A 14,132-nucleotide genomic window follows, 5' to 3' on the forward strand; every position below is an offset into this window, starting at 1 on the left:
ACAGGTCTTTTTTTTGTCTCACACACACACACACACACACACACAAAGGTGTTTCTGCGCGACACTTGAGGCAGTACATGTGTGTGATCAGGGGGAGTGTAGTGGGGTGGACGGGGGTCAGTAGTCGGCTGATAGTGTTTCACTGGCCGGCTAAGCATCACTCATGAAAAATCCAAAGTGCTCTTGCATCCCTAAATGCCTAAAAGCACCAGGACGCCTATAGCAAATCCCTACTGCAGTAGCAACTGTGTTGACGCCATAAATGGTGTATATTGTTTTTCATTATTTTGTACCAATCTTTTTTTTTTTTCAGCCCAGGTCATGTTTCCATTATATAAACACAAGAATCGTTTGATTTGTACCAGTTTAATACTATCTAGCCACCGTTTCAAATACAATGAACATACAGTCGTTACAATGTTGTCTGTACTAAAACAAGTACCATAATGTATTTGTTGAGGAAAAAGCCGTTGCGAAGCATTAAGTATGGTATCATGAGATTAGATATACTGGACTTGGATGGATGTCATTCACAAAAGAATTACTGGACTGTCATGTATGGGGTGTCCATTTCAAAATTAATATTTAATACAGGCCAAAGTACATATACGTACAGAATTAATGTATGATTATTACAGCTGCATATAAATAGTCAAATTGAGTACATGCTTTCATATTCAGAGTAATAACATGGCATAGACATTTTAGTGGTTTCTTTTGTGTAAATCAGATCATTTTAATACATATATTAGAACCCTCTCTGCAGCCATCCAATGTAATTCAACATTTTGACATTGATTTCACATTGTGGTGACAAAGCAACCACACTGCACTCAAAGGCAAGAATACAAATGGGTAAACAAACACCACAAAAAAAAAAACACATGCAACACATTATTTGATTCAAGGGGTCATTTGAAGGGTGGTGGAGGGGTTTGTCTGCCCGATTTCATCATAGATTTACCCAAGGGCTAAATTAGCACCACAAAGGTCACAGACATTGGAGAGGGTCACTAGTCCGAGTTCCCAGTGCCCGATCTCAAGCCTAACAAAAGAAAGACAAAGCGAAGCCACACCTGACACCCAACGAAGTGTCTTTCCTGTACGTTTCCCTGTTGTGTCTGTGCTTACACGTCCAACATGCACACAAAGGTGTTTATTCTTTATCTTAGTTTTTGAATGTACTTACATATATGTACATGTATGTGTATAGATGTGTTATATATGTCTGCCTGTTTCTCCTTCTCCTTCTGACTGGGGCACGTTCTGGGTAATGTTGCGTGGACACTGGCTCATCCCCAAGGGCCTCCCTGTGTCAGGTGCCCTGAACCAAGTGGCTATTTTTGGGCTCCAGGGCCACAGGGTCCCCTGGTGTGGATTCCGTCCCTAGGTGCCTTAATTATTTACCCCAACAAGCCTTTATTAGGACACCAAGCACCCGTCTGTGTACGGCCTGACAGGCCACTGATGAGAAGAGAAACATCACACACACGCACACATTTCACCCTTGACCAACAGAGAGAGAGAGAGAGAGAGAGAGAGAGAGAGAGAGAGAGAGAGAGAGAGAGAACAGACAGAGAGAAAGAGAGAGCAGAGAGAGAGAGAGAACAGAGAGATTGGATGGACAGAGTACAAGAGACAAGATGGTGAGAGAAAAGAGAACAAGAGGACACGCTAGACAGACAGAATGTAGACGTGAGGATGTGGAGATGATCAACTGTTATTCCCAAGTACACACAAAAAGGGCTGTTTAAATTCCAGGCCGAGATGATGAGAAAATTTCACACAGATAGTTGCAAGGATGGTTGTCAACTAGGCAGCTGTTATGTAAACTATCAGGGAAAGCTGACAGATAATAAGAATACAATGTCTAAAATAATATTGAGCATTTTTGTAAAAAGAAAAAGCTTTTCTCTTGCTACCTTGAACAGAATAATATTGGTAAGCACCAGAATATGTTTCTTCTGTGTTTTGGCCTGAGGACACAGACACCAGAGAAAGAGAGAGAGAGTGAGAGAGAGAGTGGGGGAGGGAGGGAGTGGGGGAGAGAGAGAGGGAAAAGAAGAAAGGAGAAAGGAGATGGAGGACAGATGGTAAGAGAGAACATGCAACACTTCCTGATGCAACATTAGAATCTGAAAACCCTCTGTGACACAAGGGTGGAGGGTTGGGGTGCTGTGGGACATGGAGGATGATTGACAGGAAGAGGAGGGGGCAGCCAAAGACCACAAAAGGGGGTGGTATCACTGTTACTGGGGATGGATGCACTTTACCAGGTGCAGTTAACCTGAGGGCCACTGAAACTAATGGATATAGAGAAACTCTCCTCTAATGTTTGGTGCAAAAGATACTATTTAGCTATATGATTTGTTTGTTCCAGGTTAATCTCTTCTGTTGGGGTTGCAGCAAGTTTGTAAACATTTGTAAGCCACCACAGGTGTGTGTGTGTGTGTGTGTGTGTGTGTGTGTATGTGCGTGTATGTATCTGGTACTGTTGCACACACTTTGGTCCGGACACACACTCTCTCTGTAGCAACTCTAATTTGGCTCAAACTCTTCACAGGATTCACATTCAAAACCCTAACCTCGCCTCCCTGTTAGTCGCAAGCAGCTAGGAAATGATGCTCTAAATGACGCCGAGCTCTTAAAACATGAATTCAGGAGAGGTTTACAACGACTGACAGATTTCAAGAGAGCTTGGATAACTCAACCTGCCGGTCAGGTTTTCGGATGTTTTGTTTTGTTAAAGCAAGGATATGAAGACGATGAAGAGATGTCAGGACTCATATTAGAAAGTACGATTGTCAAACACAATACAAAAACAACTTGATACAAACAGCCACAGGTAAAGGAAGTGTGAGGATGATGTCTGTGTGTGGCAGAATGCTTCTACACTGGAGCACACAAATGGTATGGCACTGGACTGTGTGTGTAGTGTATTCTAGAATTAAACCAAAAGCGTTACAACTTGACACGGCTTTTTGGGACAGTTATTGTCTAAGGAGATATGATATAATAAGAACATAAGACGGGGCCGAGCAGGAGATATTAGAGATGGAGATAAGCTTTTCTGGGGGGGGCGGTCACTCCTCTACGAGGCCTCGTCCTCCTCCTCCGTCTTCTCCTCCGCTGTGTTCTCTGCGGCCGGCTCTTCTGGGGCCTTCTCTGCCTCCCCGTTACCGGCCGCCGGGGCTACCTCCTTGGCGGCGGCAGGTTGGGTCTCGGCGGCGGCAGGAGCCTCGGACTGCGTCACCGCGCCGTCGTTGCTCTCCGCAGGCTTGGTCTCCTTGTCGGCGACGTACTGCTTGCTGACGGCGTTGGCCAGGTAGCCGATCAGCTTCATGTACTCCTGGAAGCTGACCTTGCCGTCCTGGTTGTCGTCCAGACCCTGCTGCATGTCCTTCACAGCGTTCTTGCTCTCCGCATTCTACAATCCAAACACAGAGCGTTGTGCTCAGCTATCAGCGTTTGTGCTAAATGATGCTTGAAGCTGAACACATGAATTTGCTCATGTTCATGAGTTCATTATCCTAGGTTTTGGTTAACAGGTCTACTTTAAACAAGTAAAATGTAAATAATTCTATGAATATAAAACTAAAAATGTTCAAGTTTTTATATCTCCATGCTAGAAACGTTTTACATTCCTTTTTTGGTTCCCTCTTAATGCCACCTTTTGGTATGAAGGGTATCATTTCAGATATTACTTTCCTGTCAGTCAAACTCTCTCATCTAATGTAGTTGAACTGTCAAATGCTTTTGTACGTTTTGTGCTTTTGTTAGGTAACAGTTCACTATTGAAAGTATAAGCATGTCCATGAAACAAGCATTTCAGACACGATCAAACGAGATATGATGTGACTCTAATGATGCGACAACAGAGGCGAAGATGCTGACGATATCAGAGGTATGAAACTATTGGTATGTAAGAGCCTGCCAGTTTGGCGGTTCCTGTGTCCAATAAAAAAACAGGAGAATCTTACATTGAGGATGCCACCGAGTTGGTTCTTCACCAGGCCCTGGAAATCCTTTGAACTCAGGTTCTCTTTGCCCTTTGCAGACTTGAGGTAGACAGACACCACTGTCTTGATTGCTGACTCCATGTTTCTGTTTGATGGGGCAGAAAATTAGAAAATACAATGAGATTATGATGAAAAGCAAAACACAGCACAGGGTTTTTGAGACAAGTCTCAGACTGCACCCAACATGTGGCAGAAAGCAGGGGGAGGGACTCCATTTTGGGTGTGGTGGTGGCAAAACAGTTAATAATAATAATAATAATAATAATAATAATAATAATAATAATAATAACTTGGTTTTATATAGCGCCTTTCAAGTAACCCAAGGTGGCTTTACAAAAGGAGATAGGGCAGGGGAATAGAGGGGAGAAGAGAGGAGGGGGTAGAAGTGGGGTTGGGGGCAGGGTGGTTAAGGGCCATAGGCCTCAGTGAATAAATGTGATTTTAGGTGCTTTTTGAACGTAGCCAGTGTGGGGGCTTGGCGGATATGGAGAGGTAGACTGTTCCAAAGGGTGGGGGCAGCAACACAGAAGGCTCTGTCACCAAAAGTCCGTAGCCTGGAACGAGGGATGACAAGCGGGTCCTTGCCAGAGGACCTCAGGGACCTTGGCTGGGAGTGATGCTGGATGAGATCGGAGAGGTACTGGGGAGCAAGAGCATTGAGGCATTTGTATGTAAGGATGCGGTTTTGTAGGTGATGCGTGACTTCACCGGGAGCCAGTGAAGCTGCTTGAGTGTGGGGGTAATGTGTTGCCATCGCTTTGTTTGTGTGAGGATCCTGGCAGCCGAGTTTTGGACACGCTGTAGCTTGTCCAGTGCTTTGGTGGGAAGACCATAAAGGACACCGTTACAGTAGTGTAGACGGGAGGTGATGTGTCAGAGTCTCCGCAACAGTGTCTGACAGTGAGGGCCGGAGTCTGCAGATGTTTTTGAGGTGGAAGAAGGCGGATTTGGTGATGTTACTGATCTGTGAGCTTGGAGTGAGAGGTTGCAGACCAGAGTCACACCCAAGTTACGCACTTCTTAGGAGGGCCTGATGGTAAAGCCATCTACGTTCAATAAGACGTCCCCAACTTTCTTGGACAGAGACGGAGGGGCCACCACCATGAGCTCTGTTAGCATCTGAGAGAAAGTGGAATAGAACATTATGTCCAATATTCCAATATATGGTTTAATGTTCTGCATTATGTCCAATATTCCAATATGTGGTTTAATGTTCTGCATTTCTCATTAGTGGGTCACTTTGATACTAAAAGTATGATTCTATGTAATGACTGTATGATATCTGTACTGTCCCTGTGTATATCTCTGTGTGACTGTGTTTAGAGATAAGCAGGAATATTATGGCTTTGCAGTGTTTCACTGTTCTGCATGGCTGCGTCAGTAGCTATCTGCTCCGGATAGCCAGGCTGCCACTAATCAGGGTCTGATTCAGTGTAGTCCACGTGAGATGGGATGACCAACGCCATCTCCTGTCAGCCTGGAAGGATACTTAAACCCTAACTATTTCCTTGTCTAGTTAGAGCAGCTGATGGATCTTTAGGTGAAGACATGCTGTCTCTCCCTTGATGCGCATCATTGTAAATAAACTCTGTTCCTGATTTCTCATACTATTGGTCTGACTGGGTCTCTATTAAATCTATGGTATCAAAATTACCATCACATCTCTAAGTTAGTATCGGTTCAGGTTTGATTCCTGAATGCCGCAAGTATTTGTAAGCCACTCTGGACTGAGGGCGTCTGTTGAATACGCTACTTTTGCTACTACTGCGCCACCGATGCTACTCACTGCGCCAGCACCATGCCCACACAGTGGTGAACAGCCCACGGTGTGAACCATGACAGGAGGCAAGCAGACAAACCAACAAACGGGCCGAGGCCACGGCGATACGAGATAAGGCCAGGGGTGAGAGCAGGCCCAGCCGAGAGACAGCTCGCTGGACACAATGGCCACGCCGATCTTTGATAGGTCATCTGATCTACTGAGGTCACTGGAGGACGGCATGCCTCCGGTTACAGGAGGGATTACCTGCCACCCGTCTCATTCTCTCACTCCCTCTCTCTCTCTCTCTCTCTCTCTCCCTCTCTCTCTACCTATCTCTCTTGGTTATTGCATGTCTCTATCATTGCCTCTCTCTCTTCCTCTCTGTTTCACCAGCATATGTACGTGCCCCTCAGTAAGGGGAGGGGGTCCGCCCTAGGTTGGACTTTGTCATTTCACAAGCGTCTGACACGCGGCTGACAAAGGATAAGGCCCTGCTACTCCAAGAATGATAGGCATGTCCGTGTGTGTGACAGAGAGAGAGAGAGAAAGAGAGAATAAAAGACAGAGAAATGGGTGTCTTACCTGTGCATAAATGTGTGTGTGTGTTTATTTGTGTGTGTTTATTGTGTGTGTGTGTGTGTGTGTGAGTGTGTGCTAAACAACCAAAGAGACCGAGAGATTGACAGGAGGAAATACCAGAGGATGAGTGTGTGTGTGTGTGTGTGTGTGTGTGTGTGTGTGTGTGAGAGAATGTCCTGCATGACTAGCCTGCATGTGGTAGAGGTGCCACTATTTACTCACTTTCAGATATGCCTACGTGTTCGCGAGGGACAACGCGTTGCTGATGACTGGAACATGACAGATACGCCACCGAATGCAGTGACTGGCCACTGGGCAGAAACGCAGTGTGTTTCACCAACCAATAATGCGCGACAGAGGAAAATACCGATCATTACAATCTGCATCAGTCATTTAAACATGCATGGAATGCCTAGGCTAGCTCTCACAAGCCATTTCTTTACTTTACCACAAATGCCTAGGAGTGTGAGGGCATAGCCGCAACAACAACGGCAGCTGCGAAATGGAGTGACTATCGCTGGCTGTGGTGCAAATATCAGCACTGATTATTTAATGAAGCCATTTTGCAAGCGAGAAAACAGCAGTCTGGCACAATGCATACCACAGCAACTGAAACATCTGCACATTCCTTCTACTAAGACTTACAAAGTAGCATACACACACACACACACACACACACACACACACACACACACACACATACACACACACACACACACATACACACACACACACACAGAAAAATGCTATACACGCCAAACCCCATGCCATGTTATGAGTACCACCACCCCATCCTGCAGGCATTGGACAATTAGGAAACATGCCTATTAGCCTAATTAGTCTAAAAAGAGGGGAGTAGGAAAGAGCCTTGTGACGAACAGGGGGCCGTATTAAAGTCTCTGGTTTCATGGTCTGTTTGAGCAGCCTGAGTCTGGGTGCTAGCTAGCAGCATGAGCAAACGAGCGAGCGGGAGTGAGTGAGTGACTCGGACGGAAAAGGAAATTAGCCGTGGGCTTGTGTTCCATTGTGACGAAGGATTTGCCATAGACTACTGTATAGGCCCTCTGCAATATGGGCCCCAATCCAGACACTGGTCACTCAGGGGGATTAAGAGACCAGATGGAGTTGTGTTCCGACTGTCCTCCTCAACTGTGCAGTTCCCAGAGGGACTGGGCACTTCACCATGTCCTATAGAGTGCACTGGAAGTGGCCAAGAGATAGATAGGCTTTGGCTAAGGTGTCATTTAGATTTAGTTTAGCTGTTATGTCCAGGTAATCAGAGCACATACTGTACATCTAAGGCAGTTGATGGTATGGGCACCTTCATCATTGACTGGGCTTCCAAAAAAAAGGCTGCACAATTGTTATTAGTGATATCCAGATTTAGTGTATTGATTGGGGGTGTACTGAATACTGAATACATTCTATAAAATCTTGTCGTCCTCAGAGATTTCCAATTCATACATACACAGAGCCTAGATGATCTCCTAAGTAGGATGCCACAAGTGGTTTTAGAGGATATATACCATTTGGCTCTTGTCTACATACTCGTCTAAGGAATGTGGCGCCCGTATTGCGTTCATGGAGAGATGTGGCTCAAGCGCCTAGGTGAAGAAAATTCAGAAATATTTCCTCACACGGTATATACTACACTACTCACTGGAACACATGCCAGCCAGTTCATGTCAGGAGCCACTTCGCAGCTCACCTGGGGTCTCGTGCGCTAATCCCCTTGAGCTCTGACAATTCAGGCGCGCCACAAGGTCAACACCTCCACCTTTGCCATATCTGTCCTCGCGTCTCATTTTTTATTTACCCTCTGTCCTGTAACACCGCGTGTCGCTGATGACGGCCGAGCTTAACTCAAAACTCTCCTCCAGACAGCACGTGGGATGTCGCCTCCATTCATTAATACTGGCTAATGTAGTTTGGGCTTTCATTACTTAAGCAACGTCAGCACGGCGGAACGCGCCCTGTTTCGACACAAGCCTGCCTTAATTTCCATTATTATACGCAAACGCTTTAAAAAATGCGTATATAATTAAATAAATACCCAAGCGGTCTCTAGTTTCCACCCAGAGCTCAGAAGAGATTGAGTGTTGCGTTTCCAAACAGACGAACGTGATACGCGCGCTATCTGAGTAATGACAATACGGCCGCTCGTGTGTCATGAAAAATTAACAGAGGAACAAGTTAGGCGGTGAATATAAACCGCACCAAAGGCTGTAACTGTGTGTGTGGAGCTTTTTTCTTATTTCATTAGGCTATCACGCGTCTAAAAAAAGCCCATTTCATGCTCACGGACAAGCGCACTTGTGCCAGCAGTTGTCAATCTGTTTACGCCCTGTCCAGCAGCCGAGCCCCAGCCAGGCAGACATATAGCCAAGAATTATTAATCCGAGATTCTCGAGGTGGGTCGAGGTGCAAACAGCCATCATAAAAAAAATAATAAAGCAAACAAAATGAACAAAAACTATTAAGAAAAGCCTTAACAGTTTTCGTTGAACATAGTACTCAAAAATGTATGAATCCCAACAGGCCAAGACTGCATTTTGTAAGTTTCATAATACGCTTGAAATGGGATCGAGAGTTGCGTAAAATCAACCGAGAGTTTGCTATCCTTGGCCTTCAGGCCATTAATTATTCATCGGTTAACAAAGCGCAGCTGATCCCGATAGTGGGACTTGGTCTCGGTTCTGTCAAGAGGGCTCATTTACCATTATCAAGGTATTTTGCCTGCGTGTGCAAATAAATGCGGCCCATAAACTAGATGATATTGTTGCAACTTTCTTGAATCAATGGTTACAGAATATTTTATTGCAGAGTGAGTTTTGTAAAACAAACAAAAACTTGGTATGAAGTTATGTCTCGCAATAGTCTCTGGAAATGTGGTTTCAGTAGCTGTCCAACATATCCGCAGGATGGTCATGAACTTGAAAGGGTGTACCTAAAACGTGGCGTTTAAGTTCCTTTCAAACCTCTGCAGTAATAATTTCAGTTAAAGCGAGTTAGAAAACATCAAAACTTACCCTAAAGTTTGTGAAGAACCGACGCACAACTGAACTGCCACAGGACTATACGTTTCTTTTCTGCTTTTCCGTTTCCCTCACTGCCTTAACAGCTCCAAAACTTGCCTAACTAGTAGGGCAACAGAATCTCTTCCGTGATTTAGTTTTTTCTTTAACTTTTCCCCCTTCTGACAAGTCAAAGGGCGTGTACCTGGGAGAGAGAGGGAGAGAGAGAAGGAGAGAGAGAGCGCAAGAGAGAGAGAAGACAGGGAATAGAAGGGACGACAGTTGGGAACAGTTTTGGGGTGGGACTAGCCTTTTATGTGATAGCCTTACACATTACACACATATTTTCCTTCAATTACAGATATCTCTAGTGTTCGACTCGTTTACTTCATGCGTGCTTAGAATGCAGTTCCACGCCAATAATTTGGGTTTGAGGAAGAAAATAGGATTCCTGCTGGACAGAACTAGGCAGGAAGGGAGGGGAGAATGGAGGATAGGTTGATGTTAACCCTTCAGTTCCATCAGAACACTCTCATTGTCTTACTTTTACAATGCAGCTCTCTGACACAGCCTCACAAAATAGTGTTAGGAAAGAGAACTAAAACACCATGTGGTCTTTGCATCAAGGTTTGGCCCACAAATGTGTGGTTGCGTGTGCGTGCATGTGTGTGTGTGTGTGTGTGTGTGTGCAATGCATAGCACACCAATTAACATGTGCATTAGGCAGTGTGGATGTCCCTCAGGGCACCAGTCTCCATATTGCAACACTACAGTGAGCCAGCTCTCTATGTGTCAGTCAGTCTACACAGGGTAGTCATAGCACAGCCACACCTCTCCCCTATGTGTGGGCGTTTAACCAAGATTCAAGGTCCACAGGTCTGCTGGGCAGCATCAATGTTGAGCCACACCCAGCTAGGAGCCACAGCTGGCCAGCTAGAGTGGTTGCTGCCGGACTTAGCAGGAAAAAGACGGGGGCTTTCTTCGGAGGGTGTGACGTGTTACAATCCTTTAGCAAACACTAGCACAGGCGCCTCAACACGCCCAAGCCTTAATCAACAATGGCTGTTCGATTCGTAGAGCTACATTAGCGGTGCGAACAGGTTCCTAGGCCAAATAACAAATGTAAACACACACACACACACACTCAAACCTGCCCTCTACTGCTATAGGCTGGACCCCAGGTGAGTGGTTTTGTGGATAAGGAGGAGATAATGTGTGTGTAGTGTGCCTTACCTATGTACAGTCAGACAAGCAGGCAGCCTCAGTGCCATGGAGAATATGGTGAGTCAATGAGATTAAACAAACTGAAGGAGTTGATCCATGGAAGAATAAAAGATAGAATCTTTCTCTCTCTCTCTCTTTCACAAACACACACACACACACACACATACACACACAGACACACACACACCCTCACACTGTTGAATATCTCACATGCAAACTAGTTAAAAGATTTTTTCAACTTTTAAGATAATATCGGTATTTGAATTCAGCAATCAGTAGGATGCTCCAAAAGGGCCCAGGGCAATAGTCTGGCTGCAAATTGCCATCAGTTAACATTAGAAAGATTATTTTGACACATAATTATTTTTTCAAAAAAATGACTTTCTTCAAAAAAGAAAAAATAGTTATTCTGGTGAGTTTGAATTCCAACGGTCAAAATGACAACTTTGGTAGATCTAGTAGTTTTGAAATTCTTGGCAGTTTGTTAAGCAGGAAGATTTAGGATAATGCCTTCAAGGCAGTATAGCATGACATGCACGGCAGCCCATAAGGATCAGTCTTTACATCGTCTGTCTGTGGTGGAGTTAAGTTACACTATTACACTCTAATTACACTATTAAATCATGGAGAGAGGGATGGAGAGAGAGATGGAGAGAGAGAGAGCGAGAGAGACAGAGAGAGAGAGAGAGAGAGAAGCATTTGAGATGGGAAGGGCAAAGAGCAGGACTTTAGGGTGTATATTAAAAAAAACCCCAGAGATAACGCAAGGATTCACAACAATGGAGTATTTTATTTGCAGGTCACCTGCTCCAGAGAATGATTAGCTATGGCATTGTGTGCACAGCACAGCCAGTCCTGAGGTTGAACAGGAGCGATGCAACACACAGAGAGGCATTTTTTTGAAATCGAACACACATTGTTTTTCACGAGCCCGCGTTCATGCTGGTCTCCTACTAGCAGAGGCCACTGTGCTTGCTTGCCACGGAGCCAATCAGCTGCCAGAACTCCATGAAGGTCAGCTCTCCGTCATTGTTCTGGTCCAAAGAGCTCATGAGCTGGTCGATCACCCCAGGATCACTGGCATTCTGCAAGCAATCAACAGGACAGAGGGTTATTCATACTGAGTTAAGAGAGAGAGAGAGAGAGAGAGAGATAGAGAGAGAGATAGAGAGAAAGAGAGAGAGGGGGAGGGAGGGAGGGAGAGAGAGAGAGAGAGTGTGAGAGAGAGACAGAGTGAGAGAGACAGAGAGAGACAGAGAGAGAGAGTAATACAGCCATCTAGTGGTCACTTTGGTTTAAATCTAAGACTGAATGGAGTGCATGTCATTCAACTGAGGTCACCATGAATGACGAAGAAAGCAACCACCAGCAAAACATAGGCTGTGTCTAAAACCACATACTTCCGTCAGTGCACTGAGTGCTTACTTGCATATAGTGCCCACTTTTCCATGGTTAGTATTGTCCCAATATCTGCACTATATACTTAAACTAAGTATTTAGTTTGGGCTAGCATGCAGTAGCTTGAAAGGTTGTGGGTTCAATTCCCGGCTTCCAAGTTGCTCCGGGGACAATGTAGTCCCTTGTAATAGAAATGACATAAGTCACTTGCGATGTAAAGTGTCTGCTAAATGAATACATGTAATTGTAAACAGTTCAGGCTAATAAAGAGGGATTAGGGACCAGGCAGTAGGCCTATGTAATAGAAACGGGGGAATGAATAACAATGAAGGACAACTTGTGCACATGAACTAAAAAAAGGAAGACAAACAATGAACAACTCGATGGTGTTTTAAGCCCCCACCGTCGACTTCAAGGCAGTGCTGTGATCGTTGACTTCAAGGCATCTAACCCAAGTGCCTTCCATGCAGCGCTGCCTGGAAGACGATGTTGGGGGCTTAAAACACCAAACACCCAATGGACACTGCAGGGAAATGGACGGGCTGAAGAGAGAAGATAAAGCCTTTTACCTTGACTAGGGTGGGCAGCTGAGACACCACCAAGCTCTTGAACTCGTCTTTGCTAAGGGTGGTTGCTGACCCATCCTTTCCAGCGAAGGTCTTGAACTGGCAGACCAGGGTGTTGATGGCAGATTCCATGGTGATTGAAGTTAAGGCTTATCACCAAAACAAGAGAAAGATGTTTTACTTGTCTTTAAAACACACTTTGAAATGACACAATGACAAATAACAGATAGCTCACTGAATCATTTTCAGTCTTTAGAATGGACAAGATGAAATCAGATACCAGACACAGAAAAATGAGGAGAGATATGAGCGTTAAGAGAGAATGAGATCAAACGAGGTATTGGCTTTATAAACAGATGAAAGAATGACAGGGACAAATACTGTAAGTGTAAATGGAGATTTGAAGTGACACAAATGAAAAGCAGAGCTGGGGAATAAACCCAGGACAAGAGTCTGGAAAGGAAGAGACACAGAGGAGGTCACAGCGAGTCTTACCAGATGTACCTACAGGAGTGGAAGAGTGCAGCAGGTGAGTTGAGCAGCTTTGTGTCTTCTCAGCCTCTCTCCATGCCTTTTTATGCCATCACCTTGCTGAAATCAGCGGAAAAGATTACACACACATACACACACACACGCACATGACACGCACAAACACGCACACACACATGAATACACACACACACGCACAGACCCCCCCACACACACACACACACACGCACCCCACCACCCCTCCCTCATCTTCAGTTAGTGTCCTCTTATATCTCTGCACATATCTGAAGTTTTCCATCATACGCAAACATTAGACTACAAAACACAAGCCAGTCTAACCTGCTGCCTGATAACAGCTGAAGAACTTCACCCCTACACCAAGGATAACTGTCATTCGTGCCACCAACAGTGTCAACAGGGAAGCGTCTGTCATTCATGCCACCAACAGTGTCAACAGGGAAGCGTCTGTTTCAAGGGACCTTATGAAGAGCGCTTTTCCAAAAAGCTATAAATCCATTTTTGAACACATGGACAAGTCATGTTAATTGAACAAGTCATGTTAATTGAACAAGTCATGTTAATTGAATTGTCGGTAACACTTTATAATAACTACACACAATTCATCATTTATTAAGCCTTTGTTACTTATTAGTTAGTGGTTTGTTCATCATTAGTAATTTCTTGTTCATACATAATTTATCATCAGTAAAGCATTTGTTCACACAGTTATAAATAGTTTATTCATAGTAAATAAGCCTATATCTAAAATATGTTTATACATTATTGTTAATACTTAATAAATGATGCAATAATATGTTTTTGATTAAGTAATATTTCCATTATTTAACAGTTGTTACATACATATGCACTAATGATTAGTTAGGGTGAGGATACATATTTTATAAAACACTTCCTAATACTATAATTAATAATTAACTCAGGAGTTACAAGTGGTTAGTCAATGATATTTTGTGAGCTCATCTAAAGTGAGGACATTTTATGCCTTGCAACACATTTACAAATGAGTTATAAAGTTTACTCTTGCATTTATTCATTTAGCAGAAATTTTCACCCAAAATGT

The 14,132-nt window shown here is 44.3% G+C and overlaps 2 protein-coding genes across 3 annotated transcripts; both read right to left on the reverse strand.

Annotated features, from left to right (window-relative positions):
* Positions 1 to 350: 350 nt before the first annotated feature.
* On the reverse strand, positions 351 to 9,609 carry s100u (S100 calcium binding protein U). Its single transcript, XM_048230376.1, has 3 exons — positions 9,390 to 9,609; positions 3,981 to 4,104; positions 351 to 3,427 (listed from the first exon to the last, which is right to left on the reverse strand). Exons 2-3 carry the CDS (start codon positions 4,098 to 4,100, stop codon positions 3,092 to 3,094), a joined length of 456 nt encoding a protein of 151 aa, XP_048086333.1. The 5' UTR covers positions 4,101 to 4,104; positions 9,390 to 9,609; the 3' UTR covers positions 351 to 3,091.
* A 1,759-nt stretch (positions 9,610 to 11,368) lies between these two features.
* On the reverse strand, positions 11,369 to 13,099 carry s100a11 (S100 calcium binding protein A11). 2 transcript variants are annotated; one of them, XM_048230075.1, is made up of 3 exons: positions 13,071 to 13,099; positions 12,566 to 12,711; positions 11,369 to 11,683 (listed from the first exon to the last, which is right to left on the reverse strand). In XM_048230075.1, exons 2-3 carry the CDS (start codon positions 12,692 to 12,694, stop codon positions 11,552 to 11,554), a joined length of 261 nt encoding a protein of 86 aa, XP_048086032.1. In that variant the 5' UTR covers positions 12,695 to 12,711; positions 13,071 to 13,099; the 3' UTR covers positions 11,369 to 11,551. The 2 variants fall into 2 exon arrangements, with proteins under 2 accessions (XP_048086032.1, XP_048086031.1); XM_048230074.1 differs by having other exon boundaries at positions 13,058 to 13,098.
* Positions 13,100 to 14,132: the final 1,033 nt, after the last annotated feature.

Source organism: Alosa alosa, chromosome 20 (assembly GCF_017589495.1).
Source record: "Alosa alosa isolate M-15738 ecotype Scorff River chromosome 20, AALO_Geno_1.1, whole genome shotgun sequence".
NCBI lineage: Eukaryota > Metazoa > Chordata > Actinopteri > Clupeiformes > Clupeidae > Alosa > Alosa alosa.

Bases quoted from the DNA above. Each gene is read 5' to 3' on its own strand.
- s100u (XM_048230376.1), bottom strand. From the start codon at position 4,100: ATGGAGTCAGCAATCAAGACAGTGGTGTCTGTCTACCTCAAGTCTGCA. The intron at 3,428-3,980 runs GTAAGATTCTCC...TTTGGATTGTAG, and splicing joins AACTCGGTGGCATCCTCAAT to AATGCGGAGAGCAAGAACGC.
- s100a11 (XM_048230075.1), bottom strand. From the start codon at position 12,694: ATGGAATCTGCCATCAACACCCTGGTCTGCCAGTTCAAGACCTTCGCT. The intron at 11,684-12,565 runs GTAAAAGGCTTT...GATTGCTTGCAG, and splicing joins AGCTGCCCACCCTAGTCAAG to AATGCCAGTGATCCTGGGGT.